The following is a 14,701-nucleotide window of genomic DNA, read 5'->3' as shown; positions in this document are numbered from 1 at the left end:
TTTTTGAACACTTTTGATCTGAACAATTCTTCAACCAGTAAGATTTTAGCTAGCTTTCTTCAACAATCAATCGGTATATATATTCTTAATTTATAAGTCCAAAAATAGATCTTTAAAATAAAACCTAAAATTACAAATACTATTATTAATAAAATGTTATTCGTTTGAAATAAAAATGTTTTTTTGAGCGTTGGTTATCGTACTCTGTATTTGACTTTCTAAGTCTTTTAGAACATCTTCCTCGATTGCTCTTGTCTGCGTATCTGCGCGGGTTCTCTGCACGCGGGCTGCAACTACATTGTAGTGGCTACTGCCAAGCAAGTTAGATTTACATTCAATCAATCTCATTTTGCGTCTAAACTCAACAAAAATGGCAGATGCACAAGAGGACAAGCTTTACAAAGCTGAATATGCCAAAAGTGGACGTGCTTCGTGCAAGAAATGCAAGGAAAATATTGCAAAGGATTCGCTGCGGATGGCTATCATGGTGCAGGTAACGTAGCTAGAGCATCTTGTGATTTCCGAGAAAATTGCGTAAGTGTGGACAATCTCAGAATCACTTATACGGTTATGTTGTTTCTGCACTAAACAGTCCATTATTGGTATGTTGTGGATTTCCTTTACGAATACAGCATGTTTGTGTTGTCTTGATAGAACTCATTCGCGTTTAAATGGCTTCCGAAGGCTTAAATGAGAACGGGCTTTGATTCCTTGGCACCAGCAGCGCATGTATTTTTCGATGATGTCTCGGGCATGCATAGATGTGATAGAAGTAAATGGAATGCAGACGGTGGGGAGAAGAAAGCCGACTTGTCGCAGGTTAAACACATCTGTTCTAACCAAGTGGATATTCGTACAATCCGTCGTGATTTCTGTATTATAACAGGCCCGCAATGTGGCTACTAATATCCGATTAGGATATAATTGGCAGTTTTCGCTACAACAGAAGTTTTGCCTTTTCTTGTTTTGAAGAATTGACTGCTAACGCTAAATGCTAACTCATTTCGCTTCGTATAAACTGGTAGCATAACTATCATACAGAACTCGGTTGTGCTAGTCAAATTCGTTTTTATCTGTATTGCAGTTGATTGGGGACGATGCCATGAACATGTATTGGGGTTAACATCTGTACAAGAATGATACTTTTTACCTCAACAGTGTGAAATACACATCAATAACAGCCTAATCGGCTAATTTTGCTGGGGGCATTGAGGAGTTCCGTGTCTGTCCTCAACCGCATCTTTCCCAACGCGTTTCCATGGCAAATTTCCATTAGGTCGCGTTCCATTGACCTCTTTACCGAATCTATGCTACAGCTAGCGTTATGCCCTTGATTTCCAATAATTAATTAGTTAAATTAACGGACCTCCGGTAGCATCTGTCGCGTTCAAAACAATTCGGAACTTGGAAATCTCTGAATTTAGCGCGTTCACAACAACTGGTAAAAAAACGTGCTCCTACTGTAGAAAATCGTTTTGAATTGTCATCCAATGTCCAACTCGGAATGCCAAGCTGGGAACTCAGGGCATCTTTCTAGAACTCTGCCTTTCCGACCACAAGATCACCGACGTCATGATTTGACCAATTTTTTTTCCAAGTTCAGTAGTTTTGAATGCACCATACGTCAGCTTGACCCATTTCCAAATTAACTCAGGGAAAACTTCAGCAACAGCGCTGAGTGCAGTCATTTGTCATAATGATCGTTTAGGTACCTGTAGTCAATACAATTTCTGAGAGTTGTGTGAATTGTACCAAGAATTTCACGTGAACCAATGCTTACACTTCACAAGTAAAATAAGTGACATAGCTTGCTAGATAAGATGGCAAGTGTGCCTGCTCGTGACCAGTTTTTTAAAGTTGTTTTTGTCACCCTGGGTCATATGAGCCTACAACCTGGACTATATACATGTACAATGTAGCTGTGATTCCACCAGATGTGTGATTACCTTACCCACCATGACCCTCCCATTATTTTATTTTCCCCAGTCGCCCATGTTTGATGGTAAGGTGCCCCACTGGCACCACTTCTCCTGCTTCTGGCTGCGGGCGTCTGCCCAGTCTCCTGCAGACATCGCTGGGTTCTCTGACCTGCGATGGGAGGACCAGGAGAAGGTCAAGAAGGCCATCGAGACTGGGGGAGCTGCAGGAGGTCAGTCTTTAACCATTAGCTTTTCTCCCAGCGTGGAGTCATCGAAATGGTACCCCAAAAAATGTCATGCTCATTGACTGGAGGTCAGATTTCAAATAACACATTGGCTTCCCTCTCAGGAAAAGGTGATGTGAAGGGTGGGGCCAAAGGAGAGAAGACTCTGAATGACTTTGCAGTGGAGTATGCCAAGTCCAACCGCAGCACATGTAAAGGGTGTGAGCAGAAAATTGAAAAGGTGAGGAGTCATTATTTAGATTTGTTTATTTTTTACATAGAGATGATCTGATATACACATGTACTGTAACTATTCATTTTACAGCCATCTATTCCTCAACATCTGTTCAGTGTAAAAAAAATAATAAAAAAAATAGAATGTTTTAGAATAGATTGTCAATGTCCATAAATACTTGAATAGGTATCCTACATAAACCCAAATATACACTATCATAACAGCCCGAACTCCTCTCCTCTGTGCTCCAGGACCAGATCCGTGTATCTAAGAAGACGGTTGACCCAGAGAAGCCCCAGCTGGGGTTGATAGACCGCTGGTACCATACCGCCTGCTTTGTGGGCCGCAGGGAGGAGCTGGTCTTCAAACCAGAGTACAGCGCCACCCAGCTCAAAGGCTTTAACACACTCAGGGTGGAGGACAAGGAGGAGCTGAAGAGAAGGCTGCCCGCCGTCAAATCTAAAGGGTGAGGCTTTCTCTAATGAAGCAAATAAAGTAGTCTGGTGTCCACAAACTTCAATTTTACTGGAATGTACATAGTGGTATATTAACGTTAGTTGGGAGATGTGTCCCTGATATTCTAGCAGTTCTGTTTATTGTAAAAGACAGTTCTCTGGGCATAACGACCACCAAATGGTACATAATCCTCACCAGTTGAACATTAAGGAGTGGTGAGTCAGACGGTACCAACGGGTCTTCGGTCAGGTCCTGTGGGTGGTGGTCCCCCCGCCATCGGCTGCCTCCTCCCAGTCCCCTAGAGGTCTACAGCAGAGGAAGATGGCCTTAAAGGTGTTCCGGAAGGTCTTCATCTTGTACGCGTACAGGAAGGGGTTAACGGCAGAGTTGGCGTGTGATAGGATAATGGCGGTGAGGAGGAGCTCCAGAGGCACAGGGCAGCCGGGGCAGAGCAGCAGGAAGCAGTTGATGACGTGCAGCGGTATCCAGCAGGCAGTGAAGAGGAAGAGGACGAGGAACAGCGACGTGGCCGTCTTTATCTCCCTCTTCATGCTGGCCGCCCGGGCCGCCTGCCCCTCCGCACCCCCCACGCCGCCCCCGCGTTCTGCTGCGATGCGCCGTACCTGCCGCTTGACTGTCACGAAGATCTTGGCGTAGATGAGGAACATGACCACCAGGGGCGCCAGCACGCAGGCAAAGAAGTTGAAGTAGACCATATAGGTCATGTCCACCACGAACACAAAGAAGCAGTAGCCCGAGTCGGGCGGCGTTTTGTGCCAGCCCATGAGGGGCACCAGGCCAATGAGGAAAGCCAGCACCCAGGTCACCAGGATAACTAGGATAGCGTTGCGTGGTGTCATAAGCGTGTGGTAGCGGAAGGGCAGGAAGATAGCCACGTAGCGCTCCACAGCTACAGCTAGCAGGCTGAAGATGGAGCTCTGGGTTAGCATGATGAGCACACTTAGCATCAGCAGACACAGGTAGAGGTTGTGGCGGGGCACGCCAACGCCAGTGAGGATGGCGCAAGGGATGGCCAGTGCACCCACGCAGATGTCGGCTACGGCCAGCGACACTAGGAAGTAGTTGGTGACAGTACGTAGCTTCCTGTTGAGGCCAACGGCGGCACACACCAGCAGGTTACCCACGGTGGAGAGGGTTGCTATGATGAGTTCAGCCACCATGTACACAACGTTGGGGGACACCACCAGGTCAGGGGGAGGAGGGGTGGAAGAGAGGGAGAGGGAGGAGGTGGTCCAGAGGGGTTGAAGGTATGGGGGGAAGGTTGAGTTGTCGAAGAGAAGGGAGGTTGAGAGATTCAGTGATGCTGTGATGATCTCTGTCATTTTCCTGAAATTGAGAGAAAGGGAAGTCAGACTTGCTTACTGTAACATTGTGAAAATTGTCTTAAAGTGGTTCTGATTTAAATGATTCCTTATTGATTTACTACATAAAAATGCAGTTTTGGTAAAGAAAAGGCTACTTACCAAACGGTAGCTAGTCAGAATAAGGATGCTTAAAACGAAGAAGGTCCGTCTTGTTCTGTGCCTGACTCTCCCTCTCTCTAATGAAGAGCAGTGTTCGTCAGGAGGACTTGTGAGAAAGGGAATACATTAGTATTGATCTGCTGCCATCTCTACAAAGTACCACCTCTCTCCCAACTTCTGCTACTGCTGTGACCACACACAGGCTGAGTGTGTGCACAAGGCAGAGATGGGTCGTTTTTATAGATTTTATCATAGGAGGTGGTTGTTTTTTGGTGTTTGTTTCCTGTCCTGTGAGTCAGGTGGTGACCACTATGGGACAATGTGTTTAAGGGGCAGTGATTTGACAGAAGTTTCGAGGGACAGGACAGGCCTCTGGGAAGCTGATTAATTTCCCTCCTGAAGGGGAGAGGTTGACCAGAGGGAGGGGAGAGGGTGACATCCTAATCACCCACAGTCACAGGGACGTGTCGTAACTTGAATCCTCTCCAGAGACAGGGTGATGTGCGTCTCCACCGGGTGTCAGGACACTAATGAATCTCCCTGATTAATGAAGGTGTCTGGCTTGTTTGACTAACCTTGGATAAGGCTCTGCTCCCAACAGGCCTCATTTACAAAGTTAATGGGGAAGTCGGTGCCTGTCAAGTTCCTTCAGGAAGTTTTCAACGGCAAAACTTTCTATTGAAGGATGAATTACAGGATGGTGTGATTTTAAATGTTTTACTTGGTAGATAAATTGGTTCCTGCATAGAGAATGTAAACAAATAATGAATTTTCCATGTTCTTCCCTCAGAAAGAGAAAGACTGACGAGGTAGATGGAGAAGGGGCATCGAAGAAGAAGAAGGATGAGGAGGAGAAGAAGAAAGTGGAGTTGCAGATGAAGGTTCACTCCCAAAAATTTGGGAAATGCCTTAACATTAATATTTCTTTACTTCATCAAATTAGTAACATAATGGTCATTTTCTATGTGTGTATGCAACTATATGGCCATATGTTTTCCAACCCCCTCTGTCTGTGGTTGTGTGTGTACAGGAGCAGAGCCAGCTGATCTGGGGAATCAAGGACAAGCTCAGGCAGTTCTGTTCCACCAACGACATGAAGGAGCTGCTCATCGCCAACGGACAAGAAGTGCCCTCTGGAGAGTCCAATGTAAGGAGGCTCACTATCTGTCTCAGTAGCTGTCTTTTTCTCTCTCAGTCCATTTCTCCTGTCTGTCTCGTTTAACTGTGTAAACGTGTGTGGTTTGTGTGTCTGAGTGATGGGTCAAACAGCCAGTCAAATAGTGTGTTGTTTGATTGACAGGTGGTGGACAGCCTAGGAGACTGTATGGCCTTTGGCGCGCTGAAGCCCTGCGAGGAGTGCCAGGGCCAGCTGGTGTTCAAGAGCGACGCCTACTACTGCACTGGAGACCTCTCCGCCTGGACCAAGTGTGTGTTCAAGACCCAGCTGCCCAACCGCAAGGACTGGGTCATCCCCAAGGTAGGCCCCCTTCTTTGGGTTCAGAGTGTCTGTAGAGTTTGAAGTTCATATACGCTGCTGCTATTCGCTGTTTATGATCTATGCATAGTCACTTTACCTGTACCTACATGTACATATTACCTTGATTAACCTGTACCCCGCACATTGACTCAGTACCGGTACCCCCTGTATATAGCCTCGGTATTGTTTATTTAGTAAATATTTTCTTAACTCTTTTCTTAACTGCATTGTTGGTTAAGGGCTTGTAAGTAAGCATTTCACGGTAAGGTCTACCTACACCTGTTGTATTTCGTGCATGTAACAAATCAAATTCTATTTGATATATCTGGTTTGTGTTCATTAGGGAAAACTAAGCAAAAAGTTTTGCAACCGAAAACGAAAAAGACATTTCTTATTGGACAAGTTCAGATAGTACCTGCTTGTTTTGGACCATTTTCTTCTGTGTCGTGCCTAATGAATTTGACAAAGATCTCAGATATAACTCACTATGCTCTTGTGAATGTCAAACGCTAACATCTCCTCCTCTAATCTATTCCCCTGCAGGAGTTCCATGAGCTTCCCTTCCTCAAGAAGTTCAAGTTTAAGAGACAGGACCGGGTGTTCCCCAAGGTGGCCCCCGCCCCTCCCCCAGCCTCCTCTGCAGCCGTCCCCTGTGCCTCCAGTGCTCCCAGTATACCCCTCCCAGAGGGAGCCCCTGCAGGTAAGCAGAAACCAGTAGGAGAATGTGGTGTAGTGGGCCAACTTGTTGGAATGACTTGAGTCATTATATCTTCTCATTGTGCTGAAGAATCTGGCCGAAATGGAGATGCCTCTTTTAGAGTAAAAGAACAATGATTTCACTCTATATTTTTGCTTCTCTATTCTACAGTGAATATATTCTCTTGTTCCTAAGGGCGATGCTAGAACATGACCAGCCCCATTCATAGTATTGGAATGGTCATTCTAATTCTGTCTATCGGTTCCTCTCCCCTCCCCTGTAGATAAGCCTCTGACAGGGATGAAGTTGCTGACTGTGGGCAAGCTGAGACAGAACAAGGACGAGCTGAAGGCTGCCGTGGAGGAGCTGGGCGGGAAGATCACCGGCACAGCCAATAAGGCTACTCTCTGCCTCAGCACCAAGAGTTAGTAGCCAATCAATCAGAGGGGGCTGTTGGATTCAACTTTTGCTCACCGTTACAGTAACAAATTACACACATTTTCAGAAGGATAGGTTGGATTTCTTTGTTTTCCCGAGTTTGACATCTTTGGTGTGCTCTCTTTCTCACAGAGGAGGTAGAGAAGATGAGTAAGAAGATGGAGGAGGCAGAGGAGGCGGGTGTGCGCGTGGTCTCGGAGGACTTCCTCACTGACATCAAGTCCTCGGGCAAGGCCCTGCAGGAGCTGGTCTCCCTGCACGCCATCTCCCCCTGGGGGGCCGAGGTCAAACTAGAGACCCAGGCTCAGTCAGCGGCCTCCAGGTCTGGAGCCATGGCTGGCAAGAGCACCAAGAGGGTGAAGGAGGAGGAAGGTACGGAATCGGAAGTAACATTGAGTAACTTAACTGACTGTTATCGTGGAGTATTTCGTTTTTACAGGTTGCTATGGTAGAGCGTATGGCAGTTGGGTCAATTCCACTTTTACAGTTGTAGCAATCTAATTTCTGCTTCTTCAGGTGTAAGCAAGGCCAGTAAGAAGATGAAGCTGACTGTGAAAGGAGGGGCAGCAGTGGACCCAGACTCGGGTCTTGAGAACAGTGCTCATGTCCTGGATCAGAACGGCAAGATCTTCAGTGCTACGCTAGGTCTGGTGGACATCGTCAGGGGAACCAACTCCTACTACAAACTGCAGCTGCTGGAGGACGATGTGCATAAACGGTTAGTCTATCCTCCGGGTAAAAGGGTCCTGAAAGGGGGCCACTTCCTCTTTCTTTATCCTCCCCATTCACCACTCCTCTCTCTCCCCCATGCTACTCTCTTTTGCTTTCCCTGTATTTCTCTTCCTCCTTCTCCCTTACCTCTTTCTTGTCCCCATTCCAGCTCATCTCACCATTCTCTTTCCTCTCCCTCTGTCTGTCTTCTGTGTGTAGGTACTGGGTGTTCCGCTCCTGGGGCAGAGTGGGCACCACCATCGGGGGAAATAAGCTGGATAAGTTCAATGATAAGAACTCTGCCATGGACAACTTCCTGGGTGTGTATGAAGAGAAGACAGGCAACGCCTGGGGCTCTTCCCACTTCACCAAGTATCCCAACAGGTTCTACCCTCTGGAGATCGACTACGGTCAGGTACAGCTAGAACACACAGACACACACAGGACCGTTTGTGTTCATATTTAAGACACCTGTTGTGCATTTGACTTGACAGGCCTACTTTCAATTGAGAAATGTATACTGTGGCCTTCACCGGTTAACCCTGATTGGCCCATCCTATCTCTGTCCCATATCTGATTGGTTGTTTTCCCCACCAGGATGAGGAGGCGGTGAAGAGGCTGACAGCCAGTGCTGGCACAAACTCTCTGCTGGCCAAGCCTGTCCAGGAACTCATCAGGACCATCTTTGATGTGGAGAGCATGAAGAAGGCCATGGTGGAGTTTGAGGTTGGTACTGAGTTGGTGGAGAGTGTGTGTGTTGGTTTTTCTCAATGTGTATTTTTGTCCAAATGTGACCCCCATTCCCCCCTCTTATTTCTCTTCATTGTCTTTCCTGTCAGATTGACCTCCAGAAGATGCCGCTGGGGAAGCTGAGTAAGAGGCAGATCCAGAGTGCCTACGCCCTCCTCAGTGAGGTGCAGCAGGCTGTATCAGACAGTTCCTCAGAGTCCCACATTCTGGACCTGTCCAACCGCTTCTACACCCTCATACCTCACGACTTTGGCATGAAGAAACCACCGCTGCTCAGCGAGCTCGACTACATTCAGGTGAGGACACCTGTGTTCTCTCTCACGCTCATCCTCTCAATCAAATGTATTTATTAGCAGTTGTCACAAAGTGCTTATACAGAAACTGAGCCTAAAGCCCTAGAGAGCGAGCATGGCAGATGTAGAAGCACGGTGCCTAGGAAAAACTCCCTAGAAAGGCAGGCTCTGAGGGGTGGCCAGTCATCTTGTGACTGTGTCGGGTGGAGATTTTAAGAGTACATGGTTATTAAGGCCAGATTTGTCTGGTCTTAATGGCTCTCTCCCCAACCTAGAGAACTGGAATGGAGACTTGAGTCATATATTTGTCAGACCTCCAGCTCTAAGCGTACACAGTCAGTCAATTATCCTGAGGTACTTGAACCAAAGGAGTCTAGTTTAGTTTATTTCTAAACTCTTCAGTAAGTGATGGTAGATGTTTTTAACCCTTTGTGTCCCACTACCGTCCAGGCTAAGGTCCAGATGTTGGACAACCTGCTGGATATTGAAGTGGCCTACAGTCTGCTGAAAGGAGGGGCTGAGGATAACAAGAAGGACCCTATCGACATCAACTATGAGAAACTCAAAACCAAGATTGAGGTACAGAAGGGCCTGGTTGTTTTTCAATGCTATTGTGAATATAATGCTCTAAAAGTTATGAACTATGAATGTGTTCTATTTGTCATCCACCTTGCAGGTTGTTGACAAGACCACAAAGGAGGCAGAGATCATTCTGCAGTATGTCAAGAACACACACGCTGCTACACACAACACCTACACACTGGAAGTTGAGGAGGTAAGATTTTCCTGAGAAGCTCACACACGCATCACAACTGCTTCTACCAGACTCTTACTATGACTGCTAAATATTGCATAATTTAAACACTTGCCCCTAATATCCCCTTCCCCAAAACACGTATGAATATTGGACTATAAGTTGTGCCTTCCTGTATTATACCTGTGATAAAATGTCTATTCTATTCTACTGAGTGATTTACTCTGTTCCTATTCTTAAATTGTTTTATTTCTTACTGTTGCATTGTTGAGAAGGAACCTTCAAGTGAGCATTTCTATGGATGGTGTATACCATGTGTATCCCTTACATACGACTAATAAAACTTCTGTGGTGTCTCGCTTCCGCCCTCTCAGATCTTCAAGATCGTTAGGGAGGGAGAGTACCAGAAGTACCGCCCATTCCAGGATCTGCCCAATCGACAGCTTCTGTGGCACGGTTCTCGTGCCACCAACTACGCTGGTATCCTTTCTCAGGGTCTGCGTATCGCCCCTCCTGAAGCCCCCGTGGTGAGTGTCCACCTCACACTACAGCGCCAGCTAATGCTTGGGATGCATAGCACAGAAAAAAAAATGTATGAAATGTATGCATTCACTACTGTAAGTCGCTCTGGATAAGAGCGTCTGCTAATGACTAAAATGTAAAAAAATGTAATAGCGGAAATTCCTCTTTAAAAAAAAATATATATATATATCTGTGATCAACGTGGGATTATTTTTAGTAGCTGGTGACATGGTCTTGTATGCAGTCCATTTTTATCATTATATGGCAACAGCTCCGGTTCAAATTCAGCTTTACTACATTGTGACATTTGAAAAATGCTCAGTATGTTGTCTTGATACATTCCAGACGGGTTACATGTTTGGCAAAGGTGTGTACTTTGCCGACATGGTGTCCAAGTCGGCCAACTACTGCCACACCTCCCAGTCCGACCCAACTGGCCTACTTCTACTGGGAGAGGTCGCCCTCGGAAACATGTGAGTGACGGCTCAGGTTCATAGAATCCTTTTAATATTCCATATTCTCTGCAATGCCAACTATCGTTGTTGATATTTGTTTATTTTTTGTACAGGCATGAACTGAAGAAGGCCTCGCACATCACAAAACTACCCAAGGGTAAACACAGCGTGAAAGGTAAGGCGATTTTAGATCATTTTTAAATAGTTGAAAAGGCTGTTTACAATCATGCAATATTTAGACACGTTTATATTACTGTAACTTAACTCATTATTGTCTTCCTTCTCTCCCTGTTAGGGTTGGGTCGAAATGCCCCAGATCCTAGTGCCACTGTCACTTTAGACGGGGTGCAAGTGCCTCTGGGAAAAGGAACCAACACCAACATCGACGACACGAGTCTGCTGTACAACGAGTATCCTTTGCTCCCTCTGAGGGCCTCTGAATCTGAGTCTTATACTTTTGCCATTGTCAATAGAATTTAAAACCGTCTCTACTAGAGGTCGACCGATTAATCGGAATGGCCGATTTTAATTGGGGCCGATTTCAAGTTTTCATAACAATCGGTATTTTGGGACACCGATTTGCCGATTTTATTAATACAAAATAAAATTATAGTTTAAAAAAAGATATATACTTTTTTCAAATATCTATTTTTTTTTTACACCTTTATTTAACTAGGCAAGTCAGTTAAGAACACATTCTTATTTTCAATGACGGCCTAGGAACGGTGTGTTAACTGCCTTGTTCAGGGGCAGAACAACATTTTTACCTTGTCAGCTCGGGGATTCAATCTTGCAACCTTCCGGTTAACTAGTCCAACGCTCTAACCACCTGCTTTACATTGCACTCCACGAGGAGCCTGCCTGTTACGCGAATGCAGTAAGAAGCCAAGGTAAGTTGCTAGCTAGCATTAAACTTGTCTTATAAAAAAAAATCTATCAATCATAATCACTAGTTAACTACACATGGTTGATGATATTACTAGTTTATCTAGCCTGTCCTGCGTTGCATATAATTGATGCGGTGCGCATTCGCAAAAAAGGACTGTCGTTGCTCCAACGTGTACCTAACCATAAACATCAATGTCTTTCTTAAAATCAATACACAAGTATATATTTTTTAACCTGCATATTTAGCTAAAAGAAATCCAGGTTAGCAGGCAATATTAACCAGGTGAAATTGTATCACTTCTCTTCCGTTCATTGCACGCAGAGTCAGGGTATATGCAACAGTTTGGGCCGCCTGGCTCGTTGCGAACTAATTTGCCAGAATTTTACGTAATTATGACATAACATTGAAGGTTGTGCAATGTAACAGGAATATTTAGACTTAGGGATGCCACCCGTTAGATAAAAGACGGAATGGTTCCGTATTTCACTGAAAGAAAAAAACGTTTTGTTTTCGAGATGATAGTTTCCGGATTCGGCCATTTTAATGACCCAAGGCTCGTATTTCTGTGTGATTGTTATATTATAATTAAGTCTATGATTTGATAGAACAGTCTGACTGAGCGGTGGTAGGCACCAGCAGGCTCGTAAGCATTCATTCAAACAGCACTTTCGTGCGTTTTCCCAGTAGCGCTTCGCAGTGCTTCAAGCATTGCGCTGTTTATGACTTCAAGCCTATCAACTCCCAAGATTAGGCTGGTGTAACCGATGTGAAATGGCTAGCTAGTTAGCGGGTGCGCGCTAATAGCGTTTCAAACGTCACTCGCTGTGAGACTTGGAGTAGTTGTTCCCCTTGCTCTGCATGGGTAACGCTGCTTCGGGGGTGGCTGTTGTTGATGTGTTCCTGGTTCGAGCCCAGGTAGGAGCGAGGAGAGGGACGGAAGCTATACTGTTACACTGGCAATACTAAAGTGCCTATAAGAACATCCATTAGTCAAAGGTATATGAAATACAAATCGTATAGAGAGAAATAGTCCTATAATTCCTATAATAACTACAACCTAAAACTTCTTACCTGGGAATATTGAAGATTCATGTTAAAAGGAACAACCAGCTTTCATATGTTCTCATGTTCTGAGCAAGGACCTTAAACGTTAGCTTTTTTACATGGCACATATTGCACTTTAACTTTCTTCTCCAATACTTTGTTTTTGCATTATTTAAACCAAATTGAACATGTTTCATTATTTATTTGAGGCTAAATTGATTTTATTGATGTATTATATTAAGTTAAAATAAGTGTTCATTCAGTATTGATGTAATTGTCATTATTATAAATAAAATAAAAATCGTCCGATTAATCGGTATCAGCTTTTTTTTGTGGTCCTCCAGTAATTGGTATCGGCGTTGAAAAATCATAATCGGTCGACCTCTGTCTACTACATTGTTATTACACATGTACGAGATTGAGAGATAGATATGTGTCCTGTTATCAAGGCGAGTTTACAACCTTTTGTTGCATTTCTGTTTTAGGAATGTAACTTGCATCGAATAATATGCCATTCCCCCACACTGTTCCCTAGTTCTTATTTCGCTTAACCTTGCCTCTTCCAGATACATTGTGTATGATGTGGCACAGGTGAACCTGAAGTACCTGCTGAAGATCAAGTTCAACTACCAGATGTCCATGTGGTGAATGGGGTTGTAGTTGACCACCACCAGCTCTCCAGAAGGATCCAGCCGACCACCCACCGCTTCCAGCCCCCACCCCACAACAAGAGACATTTTGAACCTTCCCAACCTAATACTGTGTTCTGTTTTCATTTTGTAGTTTAAAATCTTGGCCACTATACACATGGCTTATTGCAATAGTGGATAGCCTTAAATAGGATAGATGTATTGGCCTTGTTTTATGCACCTTAGTACCTGTTTGACTATACTTGGTTGGTATTGGTTATTAAGACTGTGGATCGTAAGGTCAGAGTTCAACAATCAGAATGGCTGAATTAAGGCACCTGTGGAAAGAGATTGTCATTGCAAGACAAGAAAAGCGATAATATAACCAACACTGGTCTGTTACTTTTTTTTTTTTAATTGTATACCCATAGTCCCAAGGTAGTATTTGAGGTAAAAGCAATGCTCTTTTTTATTTTATATATTATTCTTAAAACTGCAATTTAGCATCGATGGTCAGTTTCAACAGGCATAATGAGATGTTTCCCAATGAGTCATTTCTCTTCACCCACTCCATTCCAGCCAAAGGGTATTAGTTGGTAAATCTCCACTCCCTGTGAACACATACAAACCATGGATGACACTTTACTAGAACTTACTAGTAATAGAACTGTTAAGATAAATACTTTGTAGACTGTTTGTAAGGAGTCAATATTAAGTTTGACCTGTATAATATGCTTAGTTTTTTTCAGTCTCAATCTCTTTGTCAAGGTTGATCCTGTAAAAAATAGGTGTGTGCTGACAGCGTTTAGTCTACGTATTCTATAAATAAATGTTTGACTTGAAGTGGTGAGAGGCTGTTGGTTTTGTTCTATCCACTGTATTTTTCCCCCACCAATCAGAATAAAGCATTTTGTTGATCTTACCTTCTTACAGGAGTTCAAAGTTGCCATTTGTATTTCCATTGTCTAAATTAACAAATATTGTGTTTCCCTTGTGCAGAGCCAACCCATCACATGGCAGGCATTCTTGTCATTACTTGCTTTATGATGTCTGGAGAATTCATGTTGGGAACTAATTTGTCATAAAACACCCCCAGTTGGCCCACTTAACTCATTTGGGTGTGTCTTCTGAGCCCTCAGTTACAAAGGGGGGGGTTCTTCTGCTAGTTGCTCTGCTGCTAATAAAGGACTAGTAAAGCCCCAGTGCACTACTTTTGTGCATTTGTAACTTGAGTCTGATAATTATCTGTACAAAACAGTTAATCCGATAATTGTGGAATATAAAAATACTTGCTTTATATTTTCAAGTGTCTTGAAATACTTTGCAAATGCAACTTATTTCTATGTGAGAACTGAAATGGTCTGTTCATTCCTTTTCCATTTTAGTAGATACTCTTATCCAGAGCAACTTACAGTAGTGGATGCATAATGTCATACTTTTTCATACTGGTCCCCCCTTTGGAATCAAACCCACAACCTTAGCATTGCGAGCACCATGCTCTACCAACTGAGCTACATCACAAACCATTTCATTGCTCAATTACTGTTTTTGCGTAGGTTTTTTTTCATTGATGGAAAGACTACAGGTACGAACCTAGTTGACCAGCCAATGTACAATACAGTAATGTATTACATTAAGTGATTTGTAAGGATGGAAAATATATAATACTGCACAAAAAGTGGTTTTCCATATTTGATTTAAAAATATATATTTTGATGTGCATG

General features: G+C 44.0%; 2 protein-coding genes across 2 annotated transcripts; one reads left to right on the top strand and one right to left on the bottom strand.

The window, feature by feature from the left end:
• The first annotated feature begins 252 nt into the window (after nt 1–252).
• parp1 (poly (ADP-ribose) polymerase 1) lies at nt 253–13,905 on the top strand. The gene is made up of 21 exons (XM_029746302.1): nt 253–493; nt 1,987–2,149; nt 2,269–2,384; nt 2,630–2,844; nt 5,109–5,199; nt 5,349–5,465; nt 5,619–5,795; nt 6,339–6,495; nt 6,776–6,916; nt 7,063–7,302; nt 7,447–7,648; nt 7,861–8,056; nt 8,239–8,367; nt 8,481–8,687; nt 9,135–9,263; nt 9,361–9,459; nt 9,813–9,965; nt 10,306–10,433; nt 10,529–10,590; nt 10,711–10,825; nt 12,915–13,905. Exons 1-21 carry the CDS (start codon nt 371–373, stop codon nt 12,994–12,996), a joined length of 3,042 nt encoding a protein of 1,013 aa, XP_029602162.1. The 5' UTR covers nt 253–370; the 3' UTR covers nt 12,997–13,905.
• Nucleotides 3,080–4,177, bottom strand: LOC115206144 (adenosine receptor A2b). Its single transcript, XM_075074229.1, has one exon. The coding sequence runs from the start codon at nt 4,175–4,177 to the stop codon at nt 3,080–3,082; it is 1,098 nt and encodes a 365-aa protein (XP_074930330.1).
• Nucleotides 13,906–14,701: the final 796 nt, after the last annotated feature.

The sequence above is a fragment of the Salmo trutta genome, chromosome 1 (assembly GCF_901001165.1).
Source record: "Salmo trutta chromosome 1, fSalTru1.1, whole genome shotgun sequence".
Classification (NCBI taxonomy): Eukaryota; Metazoa; Chordata; class Actinopteri; order Salmoniformes; family Salmonidae; genus Salmo; species Salmo trutta.
The sequence above is the reverse complement of the archived record's forward strand: the minus strand, read 5'-3'. Positions and strand labels throughout refer to the sequence as shown.

Coding starts and splice junctions, on each gene's coding strand:
- parp1 (XM_029746302.1), top strand. CDS start 371: ATGGCAGATGCACAAGAGGACAAGCTTTACAAAGCTGAATATGCCAAA. Junction 9,460..9,812: donor ACACACTGGAAGTTGAGGAG/GTAAGATTTTCC, acceptor CCGCCCTCTCAG/ATCTTCAAGATCGTTAGGGA. Junction 10,826..12,914: donor ACGAGTCTGCTGTACAACGA/GTATCCTTTGCT, acceptor TGCCTCTTCCAG/ATACATTGTGTATGATGTGG.
- LOC115206144 (XM_075074229.1), bottom strand. CDS start 4,177: ATGACAGAGATCATCACAGCATCACTGAATCTCTCAACCTCCCTTCTC.